Raw genomic sequence first — 27,816 nt, 5'->3', positions numbered from 1 at the left:
CCAAAGCTGGATGTCAAATAGTTTCTTTACTAAAGTTTCAACATGATATCTTGCAAATACCGTAAAGCCAAACAATCCTAGACAACAGAATAAAATACATTTTCATGTACTTGTATAAAATGAATGAAAGTTATTTACAAGGGACTTCTTTAAAAATAAAATATTTTACATCTTCAGTACCTAAGAGACGACGGGGGGGCTTTTGGTTTGTGGTGACGGTTCTTTACAGCAGTTTAGTAGCTGCAGTGTGAGGAGGCCTCGCTGTTGGGCTCCTCGGCTTTGTCTGCAGCGCCCCCTACTGGCCAGAGTCCGGAACCTCCTGCAGAGACAACAGGAGAGGACAGCTGAACAGAAAAACACTGCAGACTCAAGCGTCTCATCTTTAAACTCATCTGTTGAGCATTAGAATAGTCCCCAAAAGTCATCAAGTCATACTTCACTTTGAAAACCTGCGCTAAGCTAACCGCCTCAGGAGCCGCTTCTCATGCATGATAAACTCAAACTGGAACACGTTAAAGCGACAAATCAGTCTAAAATCACAAGGATGTAAATACAGACAAATATATCATTATTTCTTATAAAATTAGTTTTGTTTGGGGGCCGCTGATGTTTACGTTATTCTGGGTTGCCAACTGGAGAATGAAGAAATAAGGGACACTATAATGGACTTTAATGACTGAATATACAAACGTCGTAGTCATAAACGGATGTAAATAACATACAGTAGCCAACAACTAAAAAATGGCCTGATATTTACGGGAGCTTATTGCATTCACTGAAGATTTCTTTTTTCGGTTTTCCTGAATTAATGAGATCAATTCATGAGAAATACTTTTTTTCTGTTTTTAAAGGTAATTCTTTTCTGGTTTTTGGAGTTTTTTTTTTTTTTTACGGAAGCTTATTGCATTCACCGAATAGAAATAAGTTTCGGTTTTCCTGAATTTCTGAGATAACTTTGCATCACATACATTCTGATTAACGCAGCGCTTACCGTATTCCAGGAGAAATCCGTCTCCACGGCCGAAGGCTGCTTTCCCTCCGGCGCTAAATCCTTTAATTAACTCCACGCTGGTCCAAACGTGCCCAGCAATACTGAAATAACGCGCTTTATCATCTCGCTGCACATTAACGCGAGAAGTGCGCTTTAGTGTGCTGGCTGCTACTAGCTGCTACTGCTAGCTGCTACTAGCTGCTACTAGCTACTGCTGCTAGCCGCTACTAGCTGCTGCTGCTGCTAGCCGCTACTAGCTGCTGCTGGTAGCTACTGCTAGCTGCTACTTACTGCTAGCTGCACCGGCCGGTCACAGCACAGAGCGCCAGCAAACATCCGCTCCGCGGGGGCACTCATGGGGGGGGCGCACCGGAGCCGACGACGTCTTTGCTGCCGCTGTGGTTCAGACTGTAAGAACTGAACGGAGGAGCCGAACGGAGGAGCCGAACGCCGCCATGCTAAAGCAGCGAGGGTGCCGCTGCCGTTTCACGTCCTCCCAGAATGCCTTGCGACGTAAACAACATTGGCGGATTTTATATTTTATAAGAAATAATTATATATTTTTGTCTGCGTATTTACGTAGTAGAGGTACATGCTTGTGTTTTTAGACTGTCGATCCCTGACTTTTATAATAATAATAATGCTTGATTTTATATAGCGCTTTTCTAGGCACCCTTCTAGCTTCTCAGGTGTTTCAGCTCAGCCCTGATCTGCTCGATGCTTCATGCAGCAGAACGCAACACCAAACCATGCATCAAACGCTGCAGCTCGGCAGCACTGACCTTCGTCTGCTCCTCCAGACGGGCCTTTCAGCCCAAAGAGGGAACAGTAATTAGTCTGATCAGTTCACAGAAGAGGAGAAAGAAGAGGGATTCACTGACGGAGAAGTTACCACAGAGCCGTGTGTTTTATAACAGGGGGGGGGGGGGGGGGTTCAGCTCACCTCTAGGTTCCCCCTGGCTTTCTGCAACACTCCGTGGGTTAAACACACTGGAAGAGAGGATGGCATGCCGTCAGCAGAAACCTCATCACGCCATCGGGAGCCAAACGCACGGCGACCTTACGCTGATCCACGATGACTCTCTCCATCCCCTCTTTCAGCTGATTGGTCGTCCGCAGACGTTTGACGGTGCCGCTCAGCATCCTCTCCTGCTGCGACAGTCGGCTCTTCAGTCGGGCGATCTCGTTATTGAGCAGCTCATCCTGATGCACGGAACACAAAGGTGAGGCTTCCTGCAGATCCCGAAACGGCCCCGGGAGACTCCCCCCCCTGCCCGTCTACCTGCTGGTTGTTGCCGCCGCCCCCTCCGGTGTCGCCGGCCGGCAGCGAGACCCTCCAGACCAGTTTGAGCAGCCGGCCGGTTTCCTCTAGGACGTGCTGCATGGCGCCCGCGCTGCCGGACAAACCCTGCAGGTGCTGCTCTTGCAGAACCTGTGAGCGTTTAGCAGACGGTCAGCTTTCGCAGTGAGTCCGGCACCAGAACCGGCACCAGAAGCGAGCCCGTGTGTCGGCGGTACCGTGCTGTCGGAGCCCTGCTGTCTGAACGCCTGCAGACACGCCTGCAGCTGTTTGGCGATGCGGCGTGACAGCTTCCGGCCATCTGAGATCTGCTTCCGGAGGGCGCCGAAGTCCTCCATCAGACCCAAAAAGTGGCGTCCGTTGTGACTGGCCCATAACCGGTGCCCTGGTACCAGACGGGGGGGAGGGGCCGAAACGCTGTCACCGGAGCTGCTGCTGACGGACCCTCCGTCCGCCTCAGAGGGGGCGCCGCGGTTCTCGTCTGAAACATTGAACGCATCTGTTCAGGCTCGTGTTTCGCGGCTTTGATCGAGCATCACGCCGCAGCAGACGATGTTTCCGTACCGGTGGGGTCGTTCTGAAGAGAGTGAGGGAGGGGGTTGCTGCCATCTCGACCCGGTGACCGTCCTCCATCTGAAACGGATCAAAGACGCAGCGTTCAGCGGTCCGCGACGGCGTTAGCGTTGGCGTTGGCGCGGGCTACCTGGAGACAGCAGGTAGTTGATGTTGATGGTTTCTCCTCTCAGCAGCTGCTCCTCCAGCTTCTGTCTCAGAGCCGTGTTGGTCTGGATGCTCCTCTCCAGCTGCAGCCGCAGGCGTCTGATCTCCAGCAGCAGCTCCCCCAGGTCCACCGGGCCGGAGACGGGCTCCTGGGGAGCCTCGCAGCTCTCTGCCAGGAGGTCAAAGGTCAAACCTACATGATGGCAGGTATTTGTCACGGTCTGTTGTTGAACTTACCGTTGTGTTGGTGGGCCCCCGTCTTCATGGTTTCATGAACCTGCAGCTCCACCCGCAGCGACCGGAGGAGGTGCTGGGAGTCAGAGAGCTGCTCCCTCTGGAGCCTCACCTCCACCTGCAGCCTGAAGACACGCACGCGTTAGCATTGGACTTAATCTGTCAGGAGGTTTACGCTGTTGCCATGGAAACATATACCATATGTAGCTTCTGGTTGGTGTTTGAACAGATAAATGAAAGAAAAACGCTCCACAGAAAAGAGGAAGAGGAGAAGCCTTGGGTGTCGGCCTCGGCTAGCGGGGTCAAGAGGTCACAGTGTGTGTGTGTGTGTGTGTGTACCCGTGCAGCTCCTCCTGCAGCCTCCTGCTCTCCTGCCTCAGAGCGTCACACTCCTTCCTGCTCTGCTCCAGTTTGGCGCTCCGCCGGGCCAGAGTCTCCCTCAGCTTCTCGTTCTCCTTCTGCCTGTCTGCAGTCAGACGAAGACGGGAGGTTATCGAGGAGCGTCTGGCCGAGCGACGATCGGCCCCGCCGGACTCTACCTCTGGACTCCACGTTGAGCTGGTCCTTAAGGATCTGGTTCTGCCCCCAGAGGAGTCGCATCTCATTGGCCAGCTGGCTTTGCTCCTCGCCGTGGATGAAGATGTTGGTCGCTGCTAAACACACACAGAACCAGACTCTCCAGTTAAACCAGTAACAGGATGATTCTGTTCCAACCATCAGCCCGACAGGAAGGAGGAGACGGGTCCTACCGGGATCGGTCCCCACGCCGGCGACTCTCTTCTCCAGCTGCTCCCTGAGGCGGTCGTTGGTTCGGATGCTCTCCTCCAGACGCTGCCGCAGAGCTCGGATCTCCTGCAGATGTTCTCCCAGCAGGCCTGAGCGACAGAAAGGAGCAAAGCTGACATTTACATCCTACATTTCCCATCATGCAAACTGCTTTCATCAAGTGGATAGTAAAAGCTCGTGGCTTCAAACCCGAATAATCCGGATCACATGAAATCAGAGCAGATTCCTGCATGTTTATTTAAACAATAAATCTGTAAACTGTTTCTACACAATAAACATTCAGAACCCGTTTGCTTGTGTTCACTACGCCGTGCGTTATAAACTGAAACTCGTTCACCTTCTGATCCGACCTGTTTACCTGAATTCATGGCGTGAGGCCGTTCAGCAGGAAGCTCCGCCCCCGGTCCCGATCCGGGATCCGGTTCCTGCTGCTGGGAGCCGGTCTGGGCCATGACGGAGTGCTGCAGGTGCAGTTCGCTGCGCAGGGAGGCGTTCAGATCCGCGCTGCTCCTCAGCTGCTCCTGCAGTCGGCCGTTCTCCCTCTGCAGGCCCTGCAGTCTGGTGGCGTCTTCGTTAGCTCCTCCTACAGGAGGGACAGCTGCTCCCGTCCAATCAGGGTGCTGAAGCCGGCCTAAGCAGGTAGAGGAAGACAACAGGCAAACATGAGGAGCAGACACACGATAAGGAACATTTTAATCCTTGTTCTTGCGTGAGAGCTTTCATTCGCGGCGTCACTAGAACCCGTCACTAGAACCCGTCACTAGAGCCCGTCACTAGAACCCGTCACTAGAACCCGTCACTAGAACCCGTCACTAGAACCCGTCACTAGAACCCGTCACTAGAGCCCGTCACTAGAGCCCATCACTAGAACCCGTCACTAGAGCCCGTCACTAGAACCCGTCACTAGAACCCGTCACTAGAGCCCGTCACTAGAACCCGTCACTAGAGCCCGTCACTAGAGCCCGTCACTAGAACCCGTCACTAGAACCCGTCACTAGAACCCGTCACTAGAGCCCGTCACTAGAGCCCGTCACTAGAACCCGTCACTAGAACCCGTCACGAGAACCCGTCACTAGAGCCCGTCACTAGAGCCCGTCACTAGAACCCGTCACTAGAGCCCGTCACTAGAGCCCGTCACTAGAGCCCGTCACTAGAACCCGTCACTAGAGCCCGTCACTAGAGCCCGTCACTAGAACCCGCCACTAGAGCCCGTCACTAGAGCCCGTCACTAGAACCCGCCACTAGAGCCCGTCACTAGAACCCGCCACTAGAGCCCGTCACTAGAGCCCGTCACTAGAGCCCGTCACTAGAACCCGGTGTTCTCTGAGGTTCTGCTGCAGGAATCGGTACCAAATAATCTGCAACTCTTCACCGTCTCTCTTCTCTGGGGAGACACTATTTGAAAGTTGAGCTGCAGAGCAGCGTCTGAATAATGCAGCGTTAAGTGGGGGGGGGGGGGCTGAAACGGGACACCTGTCCTACCGGGAGGTGCTTTGCTGCAACAGAGGAGCGCCGAGTGGAAAATAAGTGCCTGGGGCATGAATTAAGTACCCCCCCTCCCCCCTCCCCAACACACACACACACACATCAGTCCACATGTTAAAGGTGTAACAGCTAGGAATGTGCAGGTCATCGGTCGGCGCTGCTCACCGTGGGCCGTCCCCCCGTCGGAGCGCTGCAGGTCCGAGTGAGCGCTGGGGGGGCCGCTCTGGCCCCTCAGCTGAGTCTGCAGGCTCTGGATCAGACGGTTCTTCTCCTGCAGCTCTTTGGACAACCTGAGGAGCAGAAGGAAAGAGGAGCTGAACTTCTCAGACACACCCGTGACCTCGTCTGTCCCACTGTGACCTCCATGTTTTCATTATAGCAGAGAAGAATCGGGCCCGGGGAGCGGAGCGTGTGGCTGCGGCTTCGTCACGGGGACACGCTGACGTGAGGACAGCCGTTTCAGACGTACCTGCGGGTCAGTTCCAGAGCCCCCACCTCCTCGTTATCCAGGTGAGGCTCTCCTAGCGGGCAGAGGAAGAGGAAGCGTCTGTTAGCATTGGTTCTGTTCCTACAGTTCTGATTAGCGCTAGCAGGCAGGGCGCTGCTACCTTTGTCCAGCCGTCCCTCCAGCCGGTCCAGGATGCCCAGGCTCTTGTCCAGCTGCTCCTTGACGACCTCTCCCACGTGGAAGTCCACTTGGCCGCCTCTCAGCAGCTCCTTGAAGACGCAGCTCAGCTCCTCCAGCTGCCGCCGCTGCAGAGCCCCCAGCCGGCGGCTGTCCTTGATCTGCTGTCTCAGCTGGGACAGCTCCCTGGCCTGCGATTGAACCAAGGAGTCCAGTCTGAGGAGGAGACACGATGCAGCGTTTTCAAACCGTGCGTGTTCCGGTCGGACTGAAACATTCTGTCGGGTCAGAAAGGCTGCGGACCTCGCAGGTGAAGCCGAGCGGCTGCAGGCGTGCTGCAGCTGCTCGCTCATCCGCCTGCTCAGTGTCCTCTCTCTCTCCAGTTCCACCCTCATCGCCTGGATCTTGCCCTCCTTCAGGTCCTGGTCCCGGACCGTTGCGGGATCAGAGGCGCTGGCGGCCAGATCGCTGGAGAGAGAGCTGCGACGCAGCAGATTTTGCATTTGGAGAATGATTTTGGTCTGGTTCTCCAGCTGGACCTTCAGCTCCCGGACCTGTCCCTGGAGCTTGAGGGGATCCTCCGAAACGCCAAACTCATCGTAGACCTGCAGGCTTTTCAGACTCACCTTCAGACAAACAGGAGACCGTTAACAAAGTTAAAATCAAAAACAGTTTCTACTCACGTCTGAAGTTACTGAATAAATTCTAGTCTCTACCAGGTTAAAGTTTCCATTCCAAGTGGGCACAAATTAAATTGAGCATTTGAACACAGGCCTTATTTACTTAAACGAGCTAGCTATGCTAACTAGCACCCGGAGCCCAGCTACAGACACTACGTTTGCTCCGGTGGGGGCTCTGAAGCGACAGGAAGCTGGAGACCTTGGCCGAGCTGAGCGCTGGGGAGCTCGGGTACGGGGTGCTGGAGGCGGAGTCCAGGTTCTCTGTAGAGGAGAACGCAGCGTGCTCATGTTTCAGCAGGGACGGCAGACTAGAGGTGCTGCAGCTGGGCTTCACGCCACCCTCGAGATCTGGACACACACGCGCGCACACACACAATCACACAGGGATCAATACCACAGAGTGGGTCAGCTCAACGGTGCTAGTGCGTGTGAGGAAACGTCTAGACTGAAACAAGACAGGAAACCAAAGTGAAGGTTAATCGGTGCTCGAAAGACATTCCCAAACGCCAGAGCGGAACATGCAAGACTTTGTCAATCCAGAATATTGACCTGGATTGGAAACAGAGCGAGGAGCCCGATGACCCAGCAGACAGCGTGAGGTTATGAGAGCTGAAGACCGTGTGGGTTCACGCCTCATGCAGACAGACAGTGTTGGGAGGACAGACAGGCTGTCTCCAGGCCGGCTACCTGTGCTACTGCTCTCTTCCCTATCGTTCTCACTCTTGCCACTGGTTTCGTAACCCAGGTCCTGCATATCCACCTGCACGCCCTTTTCATCCTGCTCCAGAACTGGCACCGGAAGCAATGCACGGGTTAGGAACAAAGATTTCTCGCCGGTTTGGTGCAGATGAATTTTGGGACGACGTAGTTCACGACATTATTCAAATGCTTCTTACAGACGAGCTCTTCGTGTACCGTTCAACTAAAGACGCAGGCAGGGAGCTCGTGGTCTTACCTTTCCGTGCAGGTTCCGGGGAGGACGTGTTGGTGAGAGCAGAGGCCAGCTTCTCCTCCAGGCTCTTACATGCTTTCTTCTTCTCCCTCAGCGCCTTGTGGAGGGTCTCCAGCTGGACCTGAACACTCGGGGGCAGCCCCCTGGCCTCCCGCACCGCCCGTTGATCCGGACTCTCCTGTTTCCTGACCTTCTCTTCTTGCAGGGACGCCTGGAGGTCAGAGATCCTCTGGCACTTTTCACCAAACACCTCGTAGAGGCAACAGAGATTGTTATGGAGCTCGAGATGAATCTGTCCGTTCGTTGCAGACGAGGAGACGGACCGATTCCCCCCAGTCATGGATGACTGGGTGGGTTCCGTCAGCGCCTTCCTTTCCTGCAGGGATGTCTTCAGTTTGTCTAGATTCATCTGGACATCAGCGCCGGAGCGTGACGGCCTATCAGAGGACGCCGTATTCGTACAGTGAGCTGCCAGAGATGCCACAACAGACTCAGCAGCACTGAAGCAGCTGCTTAGAGCGTCTGTGATCTGCTGATTGGCCCGGACATTATCAGACGCTTCTGATTGCTGCTCCTTAAACGACTGCAGCTCGGCGTTAATCCTGTTCTGGTCCCACAGAGCCTCCTGCAGAGAGTCGGCGTGTCGCTGTAGTTCTTGCATGGAGACTGCGCTTCCAGCAGCTCCTGAGCTCCGTCTACCTGAAGGTTGGTTCTCCTGCTGCGAGGCCGTCTCCATCGTCAGACAGAAATCAGCAGTTCCTGTGTGGGAGGAGGCCCTGGGTTCCTGCTTGGCGAGCGCCTCCTCCTCCTGCAGTGCTTTGCTGTTGAGGGCAGCGTCTGAAGCAGCAGATCCGGGACCCGTGCTTGAAGCGACTCCTCCCTGGCCGCCCAGACTGCAGGCGGTCAGGTAAGCTATGGTGGATTCTGCGGCCTGTAGGGCCTCCGTGTACCGGCTGTTGAGCCGCTCCTTCTCCTTGAGCTGAGCGTGGAGCTCCTCGCAGCCGGCCAGCTGCTCGCTCAGCCTGCTGACCAGGGCGTCTTTCTCCTGACACTCTTGATGGAGAAGCTCCAGCTGAGCGAGGAGAGCAGCGTCATACCGAGTGTGATCCGGCGGCGCCTCGGCTTCAGGGTCCTCATCTGATCCGGCCGGCCCCCCACTACAAGGTGCGTCTCTGAACGTAGATGAGGGGGAGGTGCTGCGCTGCAGCGACCCTGGGGGGTTCGTCTGCAGCTGCTGCTCAGAACCACAGACGTCGTCTAAATGAAGGTGCATCTGGGTTGGCCCGCCGCCGCTGGCGAGCTCCACCCTCAGCCTCACGGGGACCGGCAGGCGTGACTTTGAACCGGCCTGCAAAAAGAAATCAAGAATAAAATCACACATTTTGCCTCCAAGCATGGAGTCTTATATTAAAACAGAACCGACCCTGAGCCTGGCGACACTCTGCTCCATCCTCCTCGGTTGTGGCTTGCACGTGGCTTCTGGATCCGTGGTGCTGATGGTTAGCTCGGTGCTAACAGCGGTCGCTTCTCCTGACAGACCGAGCGCTTGCTGCTCAGCCTCCGCTGATACGGCACTCTTTCTCCATTCGTTCTGTCCATCGCTGCTGTTCCCAGAGGCTTCGGCGCTCGCTTTCTCTTTACACTCCGTAGATTCCTGTTCTTTAAGGAGACCCCGGAGGTCCATATTTTCTGATCGAAGACTGAGAAGCAACTCCCTGCAATTAAAGACATTTGATTACTTTCTGGGGTGAATTTGACAAAATGAAAATAAGGATCTGGACACGAAGACCCACCGGAGGTGTGAAATTGAAGCGGCGCCACAATCCGTCAGCAGGGATCTAAGCATCATCACATCTGAGTTCATCGGCTTCAAATCTTTGTCTCCAGTGTCTGAAGTGTCGCCGCCATCCGGAGCCATCTGGCCGAGACCACTGTCCATGCTCCCGTCAACCGTAAGCTTCCCAGACACCTAAAACGAATAGTTTAGAAGTTAAATGACCTAAAATCAGAATTCCCCTCAGCATTTACACTAAAATGGATTTATCCACATACCTGTCCTCGACTGACGCCTGTCTGACTCCCTTTGTCCTGACCGGAGGGATGCGAACTCTTAACGCGAGTCATCTTGGCGAGCTGCTAGAGTAATGGGATGGGAGGCGAGTGTGACACACATGGCTCCGTAAAAGAAAACTTAATGAGGGAACAGAATCCATAAAACAGTGCACAGCAACAGCAGAATGGAATGACGTGTCTAATGTGGCATGGAAGAGAGAGAACAATTCATGGGACAGAGATAAAAAAAAAAGGAGGGACTGATTAGGAAAGGTGAAGGAAGAACTAGAGGGTACTTTCTACTTGTTAATAAGACAGCAGAGACATTATTAACAGGCTGGACAGAGCAAAGGTTAAGATGTAGGATCAAGAGTTAAAAAGGAGCTAATAAGGATGTCAGACAAAGACTCACACGGGATCTAGCGAGTGTTTGGGAAACTTGGGAAAACGGGTCAGAGATTTGCTTGAAAATGAGAAAAAGATTCTCATTGTTGGGTTTGGGAACTCGCTCTGATGACTTCAAGTCCAAAGATGTTCCCAAATGTCTTCTGTGGACTCTGACCTGTTCCCGGGAGCTGCTGCCGGCCACGTCTCGGACCTCCTCGCTGAGAGGATCGTCTTCGGACTTCTCCAGCAGCGACAGCCGGTTCTGCAGCTCGTCGTTCACGCTTTGCAGACGGCCGACACAATCCTGCAGCTCCAGCACCTGATGCCCAGAGATTCCTTCTCATCTCATGCACGTCTCTCAGTTGTACAGGACAGACTTTGGTGATGCGTCCTGCTGACGATAGAAATCCTACTTCTGCTCACCTTCTGCCTGAGCTCCTGTGCTGACAGCAGAGACAGGCTGTCGTCTTGCCCCGCCCCCACACAGATACTCATGTAGGAAGTCTGATCGCCAAGGAAACTCAACGTCTCGCCTGAAAGAGACGAGTCACATGCAACACGAGTGGAATCTCAGGAACGAGGCATTAAGAGTAATCCTTGCACCCACCACCATCGCTGGCCCCGCCGACACCTCCCCCGCGGTTCTGTATGGCGCCCAAGCGAGCCTGCAGAGAGGCGTTCCAGCGCTGCGCATCCTCCAGCTGATGCCTCATGCTCTCCAGCTCTTTAGCATCGATCAGGTCCATTCCTGGACAGACGCAGAGGTTCACACACAGCAGGCGCACAGGTTAGCGGCTGCATCGCGAGACCGCGAGGCCGAACGCCGGCCAGGTCCTTTCACACAGACACAGATGTTAAACAGGACGATGCTCGGGACGATCAAAAAAAAGATCTGAATATAACAACTGGAAGTCTGAGAAGTAAAAAAAATGAAATCGATTTATTAAAAGCTTTAGAACTTATTTTCAGACTAAACCAACGTAAAGTCAACCGGATGCATTTGATGCGTCTTCGAAGAAAATGCATGAAGTTTGAATGTGAATCATGTAAACTAGAGCTCAACTAAACCGTGTGAAACGTAAACATTAAAATGTAGATTTATATATATTAGAGGATTATAGAAGATGTTGACTAAAAACAGATGAAAGACAAAATAATGTGAATTAAATTTGATAGAAGTTAATCTATGGTTATATTTCCTGACAAACAACAAATGGAGAAAATAAACTGAGTTCCTGTCTGCACTATATTATACTCATAATATACACAGTATAATATAGTAATATCTAAATACAGCCTCATCCGAAATGAGCTCAATCACCACGGTTCGGTTGAATCTACATGTAGCATCCACATATGGTATGTGATAATGTGAGCCTGTTACTTACAGACGACCTATTTATACACCTGGCTCTCTTTGGGGGGGGGGCTGAAGGTAATCTAGCTTAGACGACACCTTTAATTAGACTCACGGCTGCTCCCTGAGGACAGATGACATCTGGAACATCAGCTGTGATGTCACAAGACAATGACGTTTATGGTGGTGTAATCGCCTTTCTAAAAGCCGCTCTACAGCCGCACGCCTGTGAAACCCAGATCACGATGCAGGTCGGATGAATGAGAAGGCTGACAGACGGATGAGACAACCGCACGACGAAAACAAGCAAAAACAAAAAGCAGACGGAATGGCAAACCAGAGACAGGAAAAACAGACAGGAGCCGCCTTTATTCGGTTTTTAGAGAGAGATAAACACAGAGGATTACTGTGGAAGGGAAAGAAAACATTACATTCAGAGGGACAGAGACGTGAGCTCGACTGGACAGAGCATGCAGATGAGAGGAGGTGTGATGCTGAATAGAGACGAGGATGTGTGCTTGTTAGTGAACACAGAGGACAAGGACGCCGGGTGTGTCTGGATGTGCGCCTCCCGGAGCCGTCGTCTCCTCCCAGGTCATTTACCGTCCAGCGTGTGGACGCCCTCCCCGAGTTTGGCTCTGTGAATCTCTCGTTCCAGGTCGTCCCTCAGCTCCTCGTTCGTTTTGACGCTCTCCTCCAGCTGCTGCCTGAGGAGCTGCACCGCCGTCAGCTCCAGCTGCAAAGCATGGAGCCGCTGCGCACTGCAAACACACGCAAACACAATCATGGCGTGAGGTTCGTCGACAAGTCCTCCAAGGCCATCCAGAAGCTGCAAGGACTTTTAGCTCCTCCTACCAGTCCTGCTCCTTGACGGTCCGGACCAGGCTGGAGTACAGCTGCTGCTCGGCTCTCAGGGCTTTGTTCAAAGCATCGTGCTCTTGCTGCAAAGCTAAGAGGTTTGGCAAAGCCTTCAAAAAGACAAGACACAAGGTTTTAATGTCAAACATCAGAACTGAGCTCTGCTTCTGGGTTCTCCTGGAGAAAAGTTACTTCTTGCTGGCTGTCTCCACCAATCATGGTTCTCTCCCTCTGAGGGAGCCCAGGGATCGATCCGTCTATGCCGAAGCCAAAGACCTGATCCTGGGTAAGATCGACTCGCCTGTCCCCTCTCTGACCGAGGTGCTGGTGGAGGACCTGCTCAGAGACATTACAAAATACAAGCAACGAGGCCACTGAGTGCAAAGAATCCGATTCAACCCTCTTTATGCGAAGCTGCTGCACGTTTCAGCGCGTTGAGGCTGTGACAGGAGGGAACGTACACGGATGATCTCGTCCTTGGTCTTCAGAGTGGCAGTCAGGGACTCAACGTTAGCCGCCTGGCCTTCACTGCGACCCTCCAGCTCAGACAGCAGCGACTGCAGCTCTGCCAAGGCCATCTGGATACGGTAGAGTAGAGTAAAGAACCCCCGACAGCACTCGTTAGCAAGCGGCCTTTTGAAACAGCAACTCACCATCAGTTCGTTCTCCCGTTTCAGTGCCTTGTTCAGCGCCTCGGTTTTCTGCGCTAGCTCCCTCTTAAGGACGACGGCCTTTTTGGAGACGGGAATGTTCTCCACATTGTCCTCACTGTTCCTCCGGGACAACTCGGCTTCAGCGCAGAAAAAAAATACAATCAAATTTAGGAGCCACATTTAGGTGATGAATAAATACTTAAAGAAAAGGTCTAAAGGTCCCAAAAGGCTCACTTTCCCTCTCGTCCAGCTTCTCCTGCATGATCCGGATGGTTTGTCTGAGCTCCAGCACTTGACCCGGCTCCTCCTTCTGCCTCATTTCGGCCAGGAACCGGTCCCTGTCCTGACCACGCTGCAGAAGCTTCTGTAAAATAATAAAGAGAACAACTCAGACATGCATGAATGACAGAATTCATCTGGATTATTTGGCTGCAGAATGAACTCTCCTTGCTAGTCAGAGCCATTCAACGGCGGAGTGAGAGTGAGAGGAACTCACGTCGATGACGCCGTCCTTTTCAGCGAGCAGTGCTCGGAGCTCCGCTGTCGCTACGAAGCCCTCCTGGGCCGCGGTGCAGCTCTGCTTCTCGGCGCCGACGATCTGCTGTCGGCTCGCAGACAGCTGCTTCCGTAGGTCCTGAATCTCCTGAGTGCGCTCAGACAGCATGCGGTTGTAGTGCTCTGCAGACTCCTGCAGGATGAAAGTCATTATTATTGTTTCTCTCTTATTTAAAGATCAACGTCCCCAGAGGACATCCCATTCAGCCGATGATTAGACGGCGACCTTGAGAAGCTGGTCTTTGCTGCTGACTGTAGCCAGCAGTCCTTCCACGGCGCTCTCGTTGTCAACGACCAGCCGTTCCCTGGCCTTCACTGCCTCAGCCAACATAACCTCTGTGACCTTTAACCTCTGGCCCATCTGTTCAGCAAAGTCCCGTGCATGAGTCTGCGACTGGCTCATCATCAATTCGGCCATTTCCTGCAAACAAGGAAGCCAGAAAAGAGGAAGTGTTTCTACGGAGACAGCCGTAAACATCGGGCCGAGGGTTGCGAGGCTCTTTGTTAACCAACATCCATGTCCTTCGTCTTGCCCTCTAGGGAGCGCTGAAGCTGGCTGATGATGGAGTCTTTCTCCCTCAGTGATCTGTTCAGGTTGTCTTCCACGTCTTGCTTGGCTCTCTGGAGGTTCTTTAAGGTGTTTGCAAGATGCTGCAGCTCCAAATCTTTCTCCTTAATCAGACTGTCAAAACTCTGCAAGGGGACATGCAAAGGAATGAGCGCCGACCTGCCCAGCTGGAGACATGAGGGAGAGACATCCCGTCCCTCCGGACCCGTCGGACTGCTTACGTTGACGGTGTCCTCGTTGTGAGACAGCAGGTTATTGAGCCTGTCCAGGTCTCGCTCCCTCTCTCTCAGGGACAGCTGCAGCAGGTGTATCTCATTGTCTTTGTCCTCGATGGCAGCAAAGCCGGCATCCAGAGCTTGCTGTGAGAGGCAACAGAAGAATGTCAGGATGAAACTCGAGACAGCGGAGAGACGACGACACCGAATGAACAGCCACCTCCAGAGCCGCCTCCTTATCCTTCAGACGTCGCCGCAGCTTGGACAGTAAATCGTCGTTTCCTCCTGGGCTTTTGCTTTGTTCAAAGTCCCGGACCATGTTTATGTACTCCTGACAGCCACGGGGGAAAAGCAATATGAAGAGCTCACCATCTGTAAATACTTCCAGCTGATAGAAGTACAGCCGAGCACTCGCTGTGTCACCTGCAGCTGCTGCTCTTTATCCGTCAGGCTGCTTGTGAGCCGCTGGATGGTGACCTCACGGCTGTTCAGCTTCCTTTGGGTCTGATCCAGAAGTTCCTGGTATTGCTGCGTCAGGGCACTCTCCCGCTCGGCGATCTCGTCGCCCAGCTTTTTGAGCTGATTGTTTAGCTCCTGCAGGGACAAAATGAAAGCGGCGTTAACGACACGCTGATATTCAGCTTTAAGGTTTTATTTGAACCCGCTTCCTCACATTCTGAGCCTTGTCTCCCTTCTTCTTCTGGAGTTGCAGGTCCTCCAGCTCCACCTCTAGCTGATCTTTGGCCTGCTGCAGGTCATTCAGTTCCTGTTCCTTCCTGTCCAGGGCACGCTGTAGTTTTTGAGCTTCCAGCACCTTGGCATGATGCGCTCCCTGGAGCTGGGCCAGCTCTGTCTGCTTTTCCATTAAGACATTTTGGTGCTCCTCCACTCCCTTAGAGATACATGAAAAATGGTCATCTTCCCAGAGGCTGAGCCGTGCGTTTCTGTTCGTGTTTGTTTAAAGTTTGACTCGATGACTTGCCTGGTATTTCTGCAGCTGGGCTTTATGTGCCGCCTCTCTGGCCTTGGCCAAAGCATCGTCCCGGTCCTCAATCTCGTGACACAGCTCTGCAATCTGTGCAACACAGGTTGGTGTCAGAGCATTAGATAACGGTGCGTCTCATCAACCTCCCTAATCCTCACAATGAGATGAATTAAAGGCTTCGTGGGACTCGCCTCTTTTTCCTTCTCTCTGAGGACCAGAGTCAGACCTTGGATGGTTTTGTCTCGCTTCAGAGCATTTTTCTTCTCCGTGTTGAGTTCGTTTTCCCTCTCCTCCAGGTTCCCTAACAAGTTCTATTTATATTAAAGAAAGGATCTTACACAAAGCAACATCTCAAACAAATTCCATATGTAATTACCAGAATGTCATCTCTGCGTACCTTGCTATGATTCTGGGCTTCCTCCAGTGCTTTAGTCAGGGTCTCACTGGTGTTGTTAGCCTGAGTTAGCTCTTCGGTTAGCATCTTATTACTGGACTCCAACCGGATGACGTCACTTTGCTTCTGAGAAAATAACAAAAAACAGAAAAAAGATTTCATTTCAGGATTGTTAACCAGCAGAGCTTTTGTCTCCCACAGCTCACTACCGATGCTACTGGGATCATTGGGAAGAACTACCTTCAGGCTAACAGCAGCATATTCGTCAGCAAACTCCTCTGTGAGTTCATGCAGAGACTCCATTTCTGTGTCTCTGGATCTGCGTTTATATCTGAGGCTGAGGCCAGGATTTAACCTCTTCAGGACAGGGATGTGGCTTCCTGTAGGGATGGACACATGGTGCTTGGAGATGCAGCGCAGGAGCTGGATCAGGTCGGAGATCACAGAGGGCTGGCTTGAGGGGCTGTGGCGCAGCGCTTTAGCCTGAGCCTTTCTTCCTGGTTCATCAGCAGCACTGCGTCTAGAGGCAAACGTTTTCGGTTCCTTGTGTTTGACGTTCGCTGGAGGATCCGGAAGGGCATCTGAAGCAACGTCTCGATGGAGGGACTGCAAAGACGTAGAGCGGCCTTTGAAACCAGGCCTGGACATCAAGCCCTTACGCAGGACGAGGTCGAGGTACATGCTCTGTGAACGTTGGCTCGTGCCTCGAAGGCTAACGCGCTTCAGGGAACAGTCGAGCCCTGCTGCTGATCCCGGCCTGCTGCTCCTAAGTCCTAAGCGGCCTGGGAAGGACCCTTTACTAGCAATGTGATCCAGACTCACGCACCTCTTCATGCGAACGCTACATTGCTGTCCTTCAGCCTCAGCATCAGAGGGCCGGAGAGGAGTCTTCCAGCTGGTGCGCTCCTCGTCCCTCTCGTCAGGGCTCGGGTTGTGTTTGTTGTAGATGTGGACGACGCACTGGATCAGGTGGTCTCGCTCCGCCTGCAGCTTCTGGATCCGAGCGTTGTGTTCGTCCTCCAGCTGGCTGATGTCCACATCACATTGCACCACCTTCTCCAGCTGAAACACGCACTTCCCGCAGAGGAACTCTCCGTGACCGTCACGAGTCACCTCCCTGGTCAACACGCGGGACAAGATGACTTGCAGTTTCCTCTTTGCTGCCGAGCTGAAGATCCAGCGACTCTGACTGCCCACTACGCGAACGCCACATATGCGACAGGGGTCCCTCATAGCACCTTGTATCCTTAGACGCCACACTCCCTCTGTTAGAATGAGTCCAACCGTCTGCCCAGTGTCCTCCCGGTCAGCCCGCCGGCCGTGGAACCGCCATCTACGAGTCTCTTTCGCTGCATCCACCACCGAAGCCGAGAGGAGAATGACGAGGGCACTATAAGCGCTAAGCCTCGGATAATCCCCGCTCCCACCTCTGTTCCTCTCTCCCTTACACATTCTATCAGCTCAAATGCTCCGTCTCTGTCTCACTGATCTGTGAGAAGGACGTCAGCTATGAAGTCGGGCTCATTCAGGTGCTCCTCCAGCAAATCACTCCTTTATAGTTTATCTTTGCCCGGCTTTAATATTAGAGCAGGTTTTTTCCTGGTTATTATTTCTGCCAAACTTTGCGCCTTTATTTAGAGAGCTCACTCCAATGTCCTGCCGGGCCCCGGGACCATCCCTACGAACCACACTGTCCCTTTTTCTAAGTCCTCCGCCGTCCATGCATGTTTACCCAGATGGAGCAAACGTTGTCAGGTTGCACTATTTTTCCTGCTTTGATAAAGAGGATGGACATAAATAGCTCTCAGAGGAACTGCCTCCAGACAGCATGGTAATCCAGTCTGAGCATCGTAAGCCAAGTCCAGACGTCAAGGCCAGATGAGGAAGAGCTTCTGGCTCATCATCACAGGATGATTGATTGATGATTGGATGATTGACAATAAATGTATAAACGTCTGATCATTTTCAGGCTAATCAACTTCTGGTAAAAGTAGACCAAAGAGCAAAGGCAGAACAAATCGCCGTGTTCAGACAAGCCTCTGAAATGTGCCGTGACAGAAGCATCCAGTCGGTCTGCGAGACTTCCAGTTTCAGAGGATCAGGATTCAGTCGTTAGAGACAGCACACGCGTGGCTCCTGGGAGTTCGTGTCGCCGGCCAATGAGATTTAGCGTGGAAGTTGACGTAACACTGACCTGAGGATCTGGTGTTGCCCGATCCGCCTCTCTGTGGAGCTCCTTCCTCAGCGCCTGGAAAACACACAATGAAAATGTCATTTCTCATAATACACGTCTAAAAAGAGGCGACCGGAGCGTCTCAACATGATCTCTCCCCGATGCAACATATGAAACCCAAACCTGGAGCTCCTGGTCTTTCTTGGCGATGACATCACAAAGCTCTTCAACACGATCAGCTGATGGGGCGCCCGTCTCCTGATGACTCGCAGCTTCCTGACTCTTTAAAGTGACCTGGAGTTCTCTGATGATACTGGATGAAAAAATGAGCTCTGAGGTTTTTACAGAGGGAAGAACGCCAACATATCAACACAGTCATGTCTTGTGTCCCTACTCGTCTTTGTCCTGCAGGGCCTGCTGCAGGTCTCGGTCTGGGACGGGGGACGGCGTGAAGGTGCTCGGTGGACACAGCGCTTGGAGCTGCTTCTCCATGTCGATATTCTTAAGCTTCTCCTGCTCAGCAATGGATGCCATCCTTTCAACTTCTCCTTCTGCCATCCGGAGACACTGAACATGAGACATGACAGAGATGAGCTGAGCTGGCATCACGCTCGGTTTCTGTGAACCCTGGAGCTTGTTAGAAATCATGCAGGTAAGAATTCATTGTTATTTAACTACAAACTAACAAAGGTCTTGGAAGTAAATTCCCAATCGACTGCCGTGTTTGGACTCACCTGTTCCAGGTCTGCTGTCCTCTTGTTGAATGCGTCCCGCAGCGCGTCCATGTCTCTCTGAGCCTGCTCTCTCACACGATGGGGGTCTCCCGGATCCCGACCGGCCAGGCTCTCCAACGCTTTGCTGGAGACAAGCATTTTCAACCTTCCATGTCTACTTTCTAAAACCTTAAAAGGTGCCAGGGACTGCTGGAAACCATGACAACGTCTTCCTGTCTAATAATATCTTGTTTTTGAGCTTCATAGGAAACGCTACTCACGACGCAGAAACAAGCAGCTCCTGTTTCTCCGCCAGCTCTCTCTTCATCGACTCCAAATCCACCCTCAGCTCGATGTTCTACAAAAGAACGACATCCGGTCCGTTACGGAACAGAGGAGACGAAAAACACAGAACACTGGCATAGAGAGAGCAGAACTATTCTGACGTTGTCCTCGCGAAGCAGCCCGAGGGTTATTTTAGAACTGGAAACACAAATGTGTGAGCAGGAATGGAAGAAACTACAACACCGTTTTGAAAATGTCTTCGGTGGAGTCGTCACATTTCTGCTGCATGCGATCCTCCATGAAGTAAATACGCAGCTTCAGGTTGAAGTTCTCCTTCTTCAGAGCAGTAATTTGCTGTGGATGATCAACAAACATTTTAATAGGCAGTCAAATTATAAATGATTTCCAATAGTGTGTGTGTTGCTTTGATCCTTTTCAGCCCAGCTTCAACTCTTCGACCCATTAACTGGGTCAGGACACATCAAGCAACAGAAGAGCGCTTTACCCGTGCAGAAACGCAGGACGACCGCTCACGTGGCAGAGAAGAGGGGATCGTACAGTGACTGCTGCAACGAAGGGAGGACTTCATGCTTCATGTGAGTGAATGTGTGTGAAGTGGGCTATGCATGATTGTGCTGCAGGCTCAGAATGTCATACATCTGGCGATGGGGGAAGGGCAGACGGGTGAAGGGGGGAGGAACGAGGCTGGACCCTCGGTCTAATCATGCAGCCACGCCGGGCAGCAAAAGCAACGGAGCACACTTTGATGCTGAAACGTGGGATCCAGCCCACCTGCATCCTCCTCCCACACACCTGACTGGTGAAGCTCCTTCAATGGCTAGTGTGGTTTGGTTCCACTCAGAGGATCTTAAAATCTGTCCGTCTGTTCAGCCTTTGCATCCATTAACAAACAGAATGTCACGTGACATGAATCACTCACGTTCTCGTAGTCCTTCATGGTGAGAGCTTTGATTGGAGACGTCTTGTCAGGGAAGGATGGAGCTGGAAGACAATGCATGTTTCATTTGATCCAGGTTCTCTCTAGCACCAAGAGTCTTCCCCGCTATCGAGAACAACATCCACCCATCAGGCGTCTTTTAGAGCGATAAAAACAGCGCTCAAACGTTTTCCCCTGCAGAGGCAGTGGAGGCGAGGTCACTTCTGGAGCGCTGCCCCGCTCAGACCGGCTGAGAGCAGCCCACAGCTGATCATGCAACACTGGTCGACAACACGTTGCACAACATTGAGCCCATATTCCACGTCTGACGGTCTGACAGCAGGAGCTACACCGCCCCTCGTAATGATCAGGATCAGCGGCGTGTTTGTGTGGAACCGCCACGCCATAAAGGTTGTGATACTGGCAACGCATGCATGAAATAAAATGTGATAATCCTTCCTGATATAAATACAGTATAAGACACATCATTAACTTAGACTGAGCTCATTCTGACTGAACAACGCATCATGTTTCAGGAATGTTTGGAGAAGCAACAGAAGATCAGGAAAGTTGTGAAACGCTCCTAAAACCCGTTTAAGACATTCCACAGATAAACAGTTCATTGGCAACAGGTGAAGGCATCAGGTCATATTGATCACTCAGCGTAAGGGGGGGGGGGGGTTCTCCACTTTGGGAGACATCGTAGGAACTATGAAGGATATTTTCACAGGCTTGGAGACTCGTAAACCTGCTGCTGTCGGCTGTTTGAAATGAAACAAACTACTGGGGAGGAACTCGGGGCAAGAAAAGGTCAAGGCAGAAGGCTGGAAAGGAAACCGTCCAGCTTGCTCTCATCGCTCTTTGAATTAGAGCTTTTATTTTATTTTATGGGCTTTTTAAACCGATCACATTTGAGATACAGGGAAAAGGTTCATTTAAAATCAGGTTATTAGGCTTAATAAATGTATAATATAGATTTAGGATTAGAGGAGTTGAGGCGATACATCAATGAAAGAACTGGATTAATTTGATGACTGATCAACTGATTCCATCTTCTGTGATGCTGTTTCGCATCTCCAAACAGTTAATCATGAGGGTGATCGATACCCACTACACTGCACGTACATTTCAGGCACATTTACGTAGACTTTGCCACAATTTAAGTGATTCAAAATGGGTTCTATTGACATTAAAATGTTGTAATTACAGTGCATCTAAACATCCGTAAGACCCTTCCATGTTTTCTTCTTGCCTTAAGTATATTTGTTGTTGTACTCCAAAAGCTTGGCGACAAATTAGAAGCAGCATTAGGTCATTAAGATCATGCAGCTTATCCCTCGTCTCAGGGTGGGACAGACACACAGCAGGGATTCATTCATTAATGAATCCACCCGGGGCCGACAGACAGGAGAGAACAAAATGTTTTACAGCACCTGTCATGCTGCCGGTGGAATATTCTCCAGCATCTATGGAGTCTGGCAGTCTGCAGCTGAGGAGAGAGTCATGTCGTTAGAGACGCATTCTATTCACGCGGCTAAATCATTTACAGTTTTCACAAATCAAAGGGAACCAACACAAATTCTACGCGCACAATAATTACTGCGGCTCGCTAAGAACACAACTGCGTGGTGTTTATGTAATACTCACACTGACCGGGTCCACCGAGCCCGGAGAACACTCCATAAATAGCTTAAGAACGACTCTCTGCCTCATATACATCCACTCTGGCAGAAGCCCCTTCGGTGTGTGTGTGTGCGTGCGCGTGCGTGTGTGTGTCATGTGCCGTGGGCAGCCCAGCTCTCATGTTCAGACAGAGGGAAAGTAAACAGAATGCAGTGGACGGAGATGGCCGACAAGCAGACTACTGTGACCCCGTTTAGGAAGCAGCACACAGTGACGGGACAATGGCGGCTTTCAAAGACGCGACACGACATCAGCGACGCACATCTGGATCACAGTGACACAAACGGAGCAGGGTTGTGACCCCACCACAACAACAAATCAACCTCTCTGCTGTTAACTGAGGATTAGGAGGCAAAATGTTCAGATATATGTAAATTACAGAAGGATTCTTGACTTCTAAAAATAAAAACAAACGACAGTATTTTGGCCCCAGCTCGTGGTTTTTGACCCTGATATTAGTGTCTAATTTTATAAGCTCTTCCTCCCAAACCTCTTCGGGAACAGGAACAGCCAGCCTCTTCCTCAAGAAAGAATACAATTTCAACAAGATTTCTTCATGTCTCACGCGTTTCCTGGTCTCTGACTACAGGAAGTACAGCTATCTAGACATGCCCATAATTCAGAGCATTAAGAACTGTATTGTTAAACAGCGATGATTTATGTACGAAGGACTTTCAACGGAAACAAGACCGCAAGGGCTTTTTAGAAATGCTCCTCTTAGACAGGATGTTTGACTGTACTTGTTATCTAACATTCTACCTAATAAATATATTCATAATCATCATCATCAAGCTCTTGTTTGTCATTTGTATTTTAATTCATGCATTTGTTTTCTTCAACCCGAAGCGTGTCGCTGCAAGATTAACAGGAAGGAACGTGACATCGGAGCCGAGAATGGACCAAAGCCAGTTAACTACTCAGCACCAACAGGAGTAAATGTCTCCCGGCTTTATGATGTGATCTTTATTTAAACAACCTGTGCCACGACATTGACAGACTCTTTCAGGCCAACCTGACCCTACCTGAATGTGAAACTGTCAAACGGAGAACAGAAGCAGCAGAAGTACAACAGTCCTGAACGGAAGGTCATCAAAAACATGTCGATGACAGCGACATCACAGATTACATACGCCAGGCAACACTTCCTGTGTAAATGGAAAAGAAAGCAGCATAAAGCAAGGGCTGCAAACGAACATGCAGGACAGCCGTGACAGAAAGAACCCAGCCTGAACTTTGTCATGAGAACAGAAGACCTTCCTCTGTGTGAGTCCACGTTACTGATAGTTCTGTCATTGAAGCACCCAGTGGAAACAACGAGCCTGTAAACAGTCACTTCCGCTTTTCACCACATTTTGTTCTGCTGACAGTGAAAAACATGAAAAAGAGCTGCCAATAATATCACGCTGTGTTCGATGAAGAAGCACCGAAAGAAAGGCTCTTACAGTTTGTAAAGACACATGCAATAAATTAAATTGTGACTCGGGTTTCAGAAACACCAAGAAGCCATGAATAGCACACGCATCAGCTAACGTCTTGTATTTCTGAGGCTCGCTGAGCACCTGGATGATCAGCTGCCCCCGGAAACAAGCCAGGACGCCGCAGACTCAGAGGTGCTAGAGGACGTCATCTAAACGCGAATCTAACGGACCGACGGGGAGCAGAGCCAATACAGTCCTCCTACCGCAGAAAGGTCCACGGTCCACGCAGAAACACAACACAGCCCGGGTTAGCGTCAAGGGCAGGCAGGTCGAGACACTGAAAGCGAGCGCTCAGAATTTCCGCTTTCTTCCGTCGAGTGAACGACATGTCAACAAAGCGAGCCTTCGAACAGCATAGCAACCTGCGGGGAGCTCCATAAAAGCCAGCGCGGTACTCAATGCTGCCGCTAAGCACCGGGACTCTGCTTCCAACCCGCTCTCATCGGGTTGGATATTATTTCTAACTTTCATAAAACCTAGCTAACCTAGTTGTACCACTTTTATACCCATTTAAACACAAAATACCGTGTACTACTGATGAGGATGATATTCATTCCGCTAGCTAATCAATGTTAGCGCTAGAGTTATAAATTGACGAGAATATAGATTAAAGCCCTTTCTCACGTTAAGGTAGCGAGTTATCAGTTTTCTTTTTTCATTTGTATTAACATTTTTGCTACGTATATACTTCACTTCGTGATCATCGAAATGTCAGATGACCTACAAAAATACAAGCAAAGAACGTTATGGAGCAAAGCTCTTACAAGCTAATTTTAGCTCGCTAGCTGTGGTTGCTACTTTACCTTCCATTGATGTCAACGGGGAGCGTCAAATCGTCCCCCACCACAGAATCCATGCTAGCGTTCACGTTATTTTGTTTTCTCTCCACAACAATAGGACATTTTACCGACGTGACGCAATGAAGACTTCAACAAGCGGGACGGAATTCAAAATAGTCCAGGCTACCGCCATCTTGATAGAGTAAACGTCACCATGGTGGACGTCGGAAACTTGTGACACGTTCAATTCGTGTTGGAATTTACTTAATTTTCCAACGGGATACCACAGACGACACAAAATAAAGCCGTAAAAATATTAATACAACCAAATAAAGTGACAAAATCACATAGCGTATGGTATTATAAGTTTGTAAAAATGATATTACATGTATATGTGTTCAATATGATCGCATAATGTATATGTGTTTTTAAAACAATAAAATGCTAACTTTTCCTACTGTTGAAAGGCAGCATTAATCTGGGTGGATACAGGAACAAAGTGATTGGCCAAAACAAACACGCGGGGCGGGGCGGAAAGTCAAAAGTACAGAAGCCAGTTTGTTCCATTGGTGTTTATCAGTTCAAAGAGAAATGGCACGCGTGTAGAAAATAATACTGTAATAAATCAATTACGAGGGGAATGAGCTGCTTGGATGCGTGAATGGATGTGTTGGGGGGCTGGGGGGGGTTCTTTATGGATGGCAATGGGAAACGTAATTCCATGTTGCCTGCTCTACAGTTGTATGTACAGCAATATGGTAATACAGTTCGATTTGATTTGATATTGCATAACATGCAACTTTAGTGTGACGTCATCCTCTTTGTCGATTTATGAAAGCATATTGAGATGTGGCTTCTCTGACGGATCCATGTTTGAGCTGCAGTCACACAATCAAACATTGGGGTTTTCATTCATTTCTTTGTGGGTATTCCAAAGAGTTGGAAAGCATCAATCCAAACACAAATTGAAAGTGTTTATTGAACAAATGGACATTAAACAATGAACAAACAGTGGACAGATAAAGGAGGTCGGCACCAGAACCGGCCATGCACCAAATTTGATGACTTTTTCCTAATTTTTGTGTGATGTTTCCAAAGAGGCTTTAATTTCTTAGCTTTGTGTCATGCGTACAGTTGTGAGGTATTCTTAGCTTGTTTTAATGTCTACAACAGATTCACAAAAAGAAGAAACAATGTTCACATATTTGCATAATTCTGTAAGTTATATTCCTGGTACAGTACTGGCTAACATAGAGAAGAAGAAGAAAACAACATAAGGCAAAATAACAAAATTAGAAAAATATAGGATAATTAACATTGCAATAAATTTGTTCTCTGGAGCCCCAAATTTACACATAAAAATCTATAAAAACCAAGACGGGGCAAACTGATATATAAAGGTGTCAGAAAGAGTAGTATCGCATCAACAAACAGAAATTCACTGCATCTGCAACCACGTTAACATTAAATAACATTAAATTAGCAAGATGGGATCCACTGTATACAGCAAGGTTCGCACAATTATACACACTTGTGTCCAGCTACAAAAAAGAACCTTTATTTAATTAAAACTATCTCCGCTATTGTGTTTCTAAAAAATAATTCATACAGCTTTGGGGGCTTTGTACAAAGGGGACACAAACCCTGTGATTTATACTGGATATACAGGAGATGTCGTATTTTTAGTTGTCTAAAATATTCATAATTAGAATAAGGAATGCTGTAAAATTCCGCATTGGACAAAAACAGTTATGAATAAATAGATGATTTGTATATATATATATATTCATTGTATTTTTTTGTGGGGGGTATTACCATTAGTGCATTATGCAAGCTATGGCTATATATTATATGGACCTCTTTAACAAGGGTGCGCTATAAACACTAGTAGAGTTCAGTGAAGTGGTGTGATTTCAGCGCTAACTTTAGCACCGCAGACAACTTAGCACCATGCATTAGAGGATGGGGTGTAAAATGTGGGTTTATCTAGATGAATGGAGCCGTTAGCGTCTCTCCTGTACCTGATTGTCTCCCGTAAGGGGAGGAGACGAGGACACCTCTGCTCCAATGAGCTGCTGATCATTTTACGCTCTTTTATTATAGGTACGGACTCAAGGAACTCGCCTGATCTCACATGCCACAGTTGTAGAATAATTCAACCAATGTTCTCTCTAATCATCAGTGGAATCCGGCACAATACGGTGTAATGAGCAAACAGTATGGCTAAAGTAAGTTTCAAACATCGACTCTGTGGCTTCAGGTGTCACAGAGAGCGGACTGGCTTACGCTGGTGGGGGACCAGCCATTACAGATGTGATCTGCAGGAGCCTGCTTCTGAACAAATTCACACAGGTGCGAGCAAGAGGAAGAGGAAGAGGAAGAGGAAATGAGCACCAAAGACAAATGAGCTGGAACGCCCGAAAAAAGTCCTTCCATATACGTTTAAAATATCAAATTATCTTCTCATTCTGTATTGCACTTGAAGATGATTTCTTTACATTAGATATACATATATAAAAGTTAATAATAAGCATACATATGTATGTACATTTAACTGATCCCAATGACTTTCATTATTCTCTTCTCTCCTGACAGAATTGAATTCCTGGTATTTAAAATAAAAGTATACAGACTGTATACAGTTAAAACAATAAGTTACTCTAATGTCCGCTGATGAGCTTGGCTTTGGTCTCCCTTCACGTCACAGTGTCCCAGAGAGCTCGTATGGCGTAGAGCCGCATCCCCCCCCCCCCCCCAGCGGCACGTGTATCGAGATCCTTCTTGAAGAGGCTTTTGACTCATGGGGAGGCTATTAGTGCAAGAACTCCCCTGCGTTTCCTTAGTTCTTCCGTGATGCTTCTGTGCCCAGGATGAGTCTGGCTGGATTTGTTGGCAGGGAAGCTTGTACTCGCTGGGTTTGCGTCGCCGCGGACAGGAGGAGCGATCTCTGCACCCGGATGAGGGCGATGATCCATCCTTCCACGGTCAGACGACTCCCCCCGTAACCCTCACAGGAAGCAAACGGGGCCGACTTCTAGGTGGTAGTGTGACCCATGAGTAGTTTTTGGCAGGTTGTAAATATCAACCACGGGGAGCAAGGTGGGGTCCAGTGAGTGGAACACGAAATGGGTCTGGTGCCAGCGGCCATCTTTGATCTGAAAACCAAATAAAATCAAGGAACAAAACTGTTTTTAGTCCATAAGAAGAAGAGCAGCACACCGACGGGCGCGAGGCCACGGGGTGTCACGTTGTTACCCAGCAGGAGTCTTCGATGACATCTGGCTCCAGCTCTCCTCCCCATTCAAAGACCTCCCCAGTCCAGGCCCTGAACCTCACAGCCTGCTTGTTAGCCGGATGACCTTCAGCCGGATGACCTTCAGCCGGACCCCAAACCGAGACGTTCAGGCAGTGGATGATGATGTGCTGCACCGCCTCGGAGCTCAGCAGGTGCACGAAATTCAGCTGGACGCGGCCGACGCTGATCGTTGGCTGTACAAGCGGGTAGAACGTGAGTGAATATTGAGTCTGGGAGGGGCTAATGTCTGCAATATGCGTGCAATATTTACAATTATTTGATTATCTGAAATACCTTGGATGCTGTTACTGGTTTTACACACGTCTGCCCACCAGCAGTGAAGTTGCAGGAGACTTCTACTGTGTCCGATGAGCAGCCCAGGTTGGGGTCGATCCAGTAAGTGCCTGAGCACGTGAGAACAGCCACATGTTTCGTGCTTTTGTCTACCCAAGCATTTACATTTCTCTCCAACACAACACCGTACCATCGTTTAACTTCTGTTCACAGCCGTGCAGGTCCCTGCAGATGCGGACGGGGTTGTCCCTGGTTCCCAGCGGGTTCTTCAGGCTCTGGATCAAGTTACTGAGGTAGTGGAGGGTCTTAAAGATCTCTGCTCCCTGGTCCAGCATGGGCAGGTCCATCGCGGGCTTGTTCTGAAACCAAAAAGAATCTGTGT

The 27,816-nt window shown here is 50.2% G+C and overlaps 2 protein-coding genes across 2 annotated transcripts in view; both read right to left on the bottom strand.

The window, feature by feature from the left end:
* Positions 1 to 12: 12 nt before the first annotated feature.
* On the bottom strand, positions 13 to 24,120 carry cdk5rap2 (CDK5 regulatory subunit associated protein 2). The gene is made up of 52 exons (XM_068752627.1): positions 23,870 to 24,120; positions 21,339 to 21,394; positions 19,909 to 19,970; positions 19,212 to 19,322; positions 18,965 to 19,041; positions 18,705 to 18,828; positions 18,365 to 18,537; positions 18,154 to 18,283; positions 17,992 to 18,045; positions 16,038 to 16,220; positions 15,801 to 15,920; positions 15,595 to 15,714; positions 15,401 to 15,493; positions 15,092 to 15,310; positions 14,842 to 15,012; positions 14,639 to 14,749; positions 14,425 to 14,562; positions 14,149 to 14,328; positions 13,862 to 14,056; positions 13,577 to 13,768; positions 13,315 to 13,444; positions 13,081 to 13,217; positions 12,889 to 13,005; positions 12,620 to 12,763; positions 12,425 to 12,537; positions 12,191 to 12,330; positions 10,820 to 10,960; positions 10,636 to 10,745; positions 10,388 to 10,531; positions 9,826 to 9,909; positions 9,567 to 9,742; positions 9,197 to 9,488; positions 7,777 to 9,121; positions 7,509 to 7,610; positions 7,021 to 7,169; positions 6,445 to 6,767; positions 6,125 to 6,357; positions 5,986 to 6,037; positions 5,682 to 5,806; positions 4,390 to 4,662; positions 3,995 to 4,120; positions 3,785 to 3,898; positions 3,585 to 3,711; positions 3,249 to 3,370; positions 2,995 to 3,180; positions 2,856 to 2,924; positions 2,510 to 2,772; positions 2,274 to 2,423; positions 2,056 to 2,194; positions 1,935 to 1,981; positions 1,774 to 1,828; positions 13 to 319 (listed from the first exon to the last, which is right to left on the bottom strand). Exons 1-52 carry the CDS (start codon positions 23,920 to 23,922, stop codon positions 234 to 236), a joined length of 8,376 nt encoding a protein of 2,791 aa, XP_068608728.1. The 5' UTR covers positions 23,923 to 24,120; the 3' UTR covers positions 13 to 233.
* Positions 24,121 to 26,853: 2,733 nt separating this feature from the next.
* The window catches only part of col27a1a (collagen, type XXVII, alpha 1a), a 31,601-nt gene continuing 30,638 nt past the window's right edge, over positions 26,854 to 27,816 (bottom strand). Inside the window, exons 56-59 of the mRNA XM_068752825.1 lie at positions 27,625 to 27,793; positions 27,435 to 27,544; positions 27,101 to 27,334; positions 26,854 to 27,000 (exon numbers count right to left, since the gene is read on the bottom strand). Of these exons, the coding sequence (XP_068608926.1) occupies positions 26,854 to 27,000; positions 27,101 to 27,334; positions 27,435 to 27,544; positions 27,625 to 27,793 (660 nt within the window). The remainder of the gene's footprint in view (positions 27,001 to 27,100; positions 27,335 to 27,434; positions 27,545 to 27,624; positions 27,794 to 27,816) is intronic.

Source organism: Brachionichthys hirsutus, chromosome 19, assembly GCF_040956055.1.
Source record: "Brachionichthys hirsutus isolate HB-005 chromosome 19, CSIRO-AGI_Bhir_v1, whole genome shotgun sequence".
NCBI lineage: Eukaryota > Metazoa > Chordata > Actinopteri > Lophiiformes > Brachionichthyidae > Brachionichthys > Brachionichthys hirsutus.
This window is presented reverse-complemented; position numbering and strand designations above follow the sequence as displayed.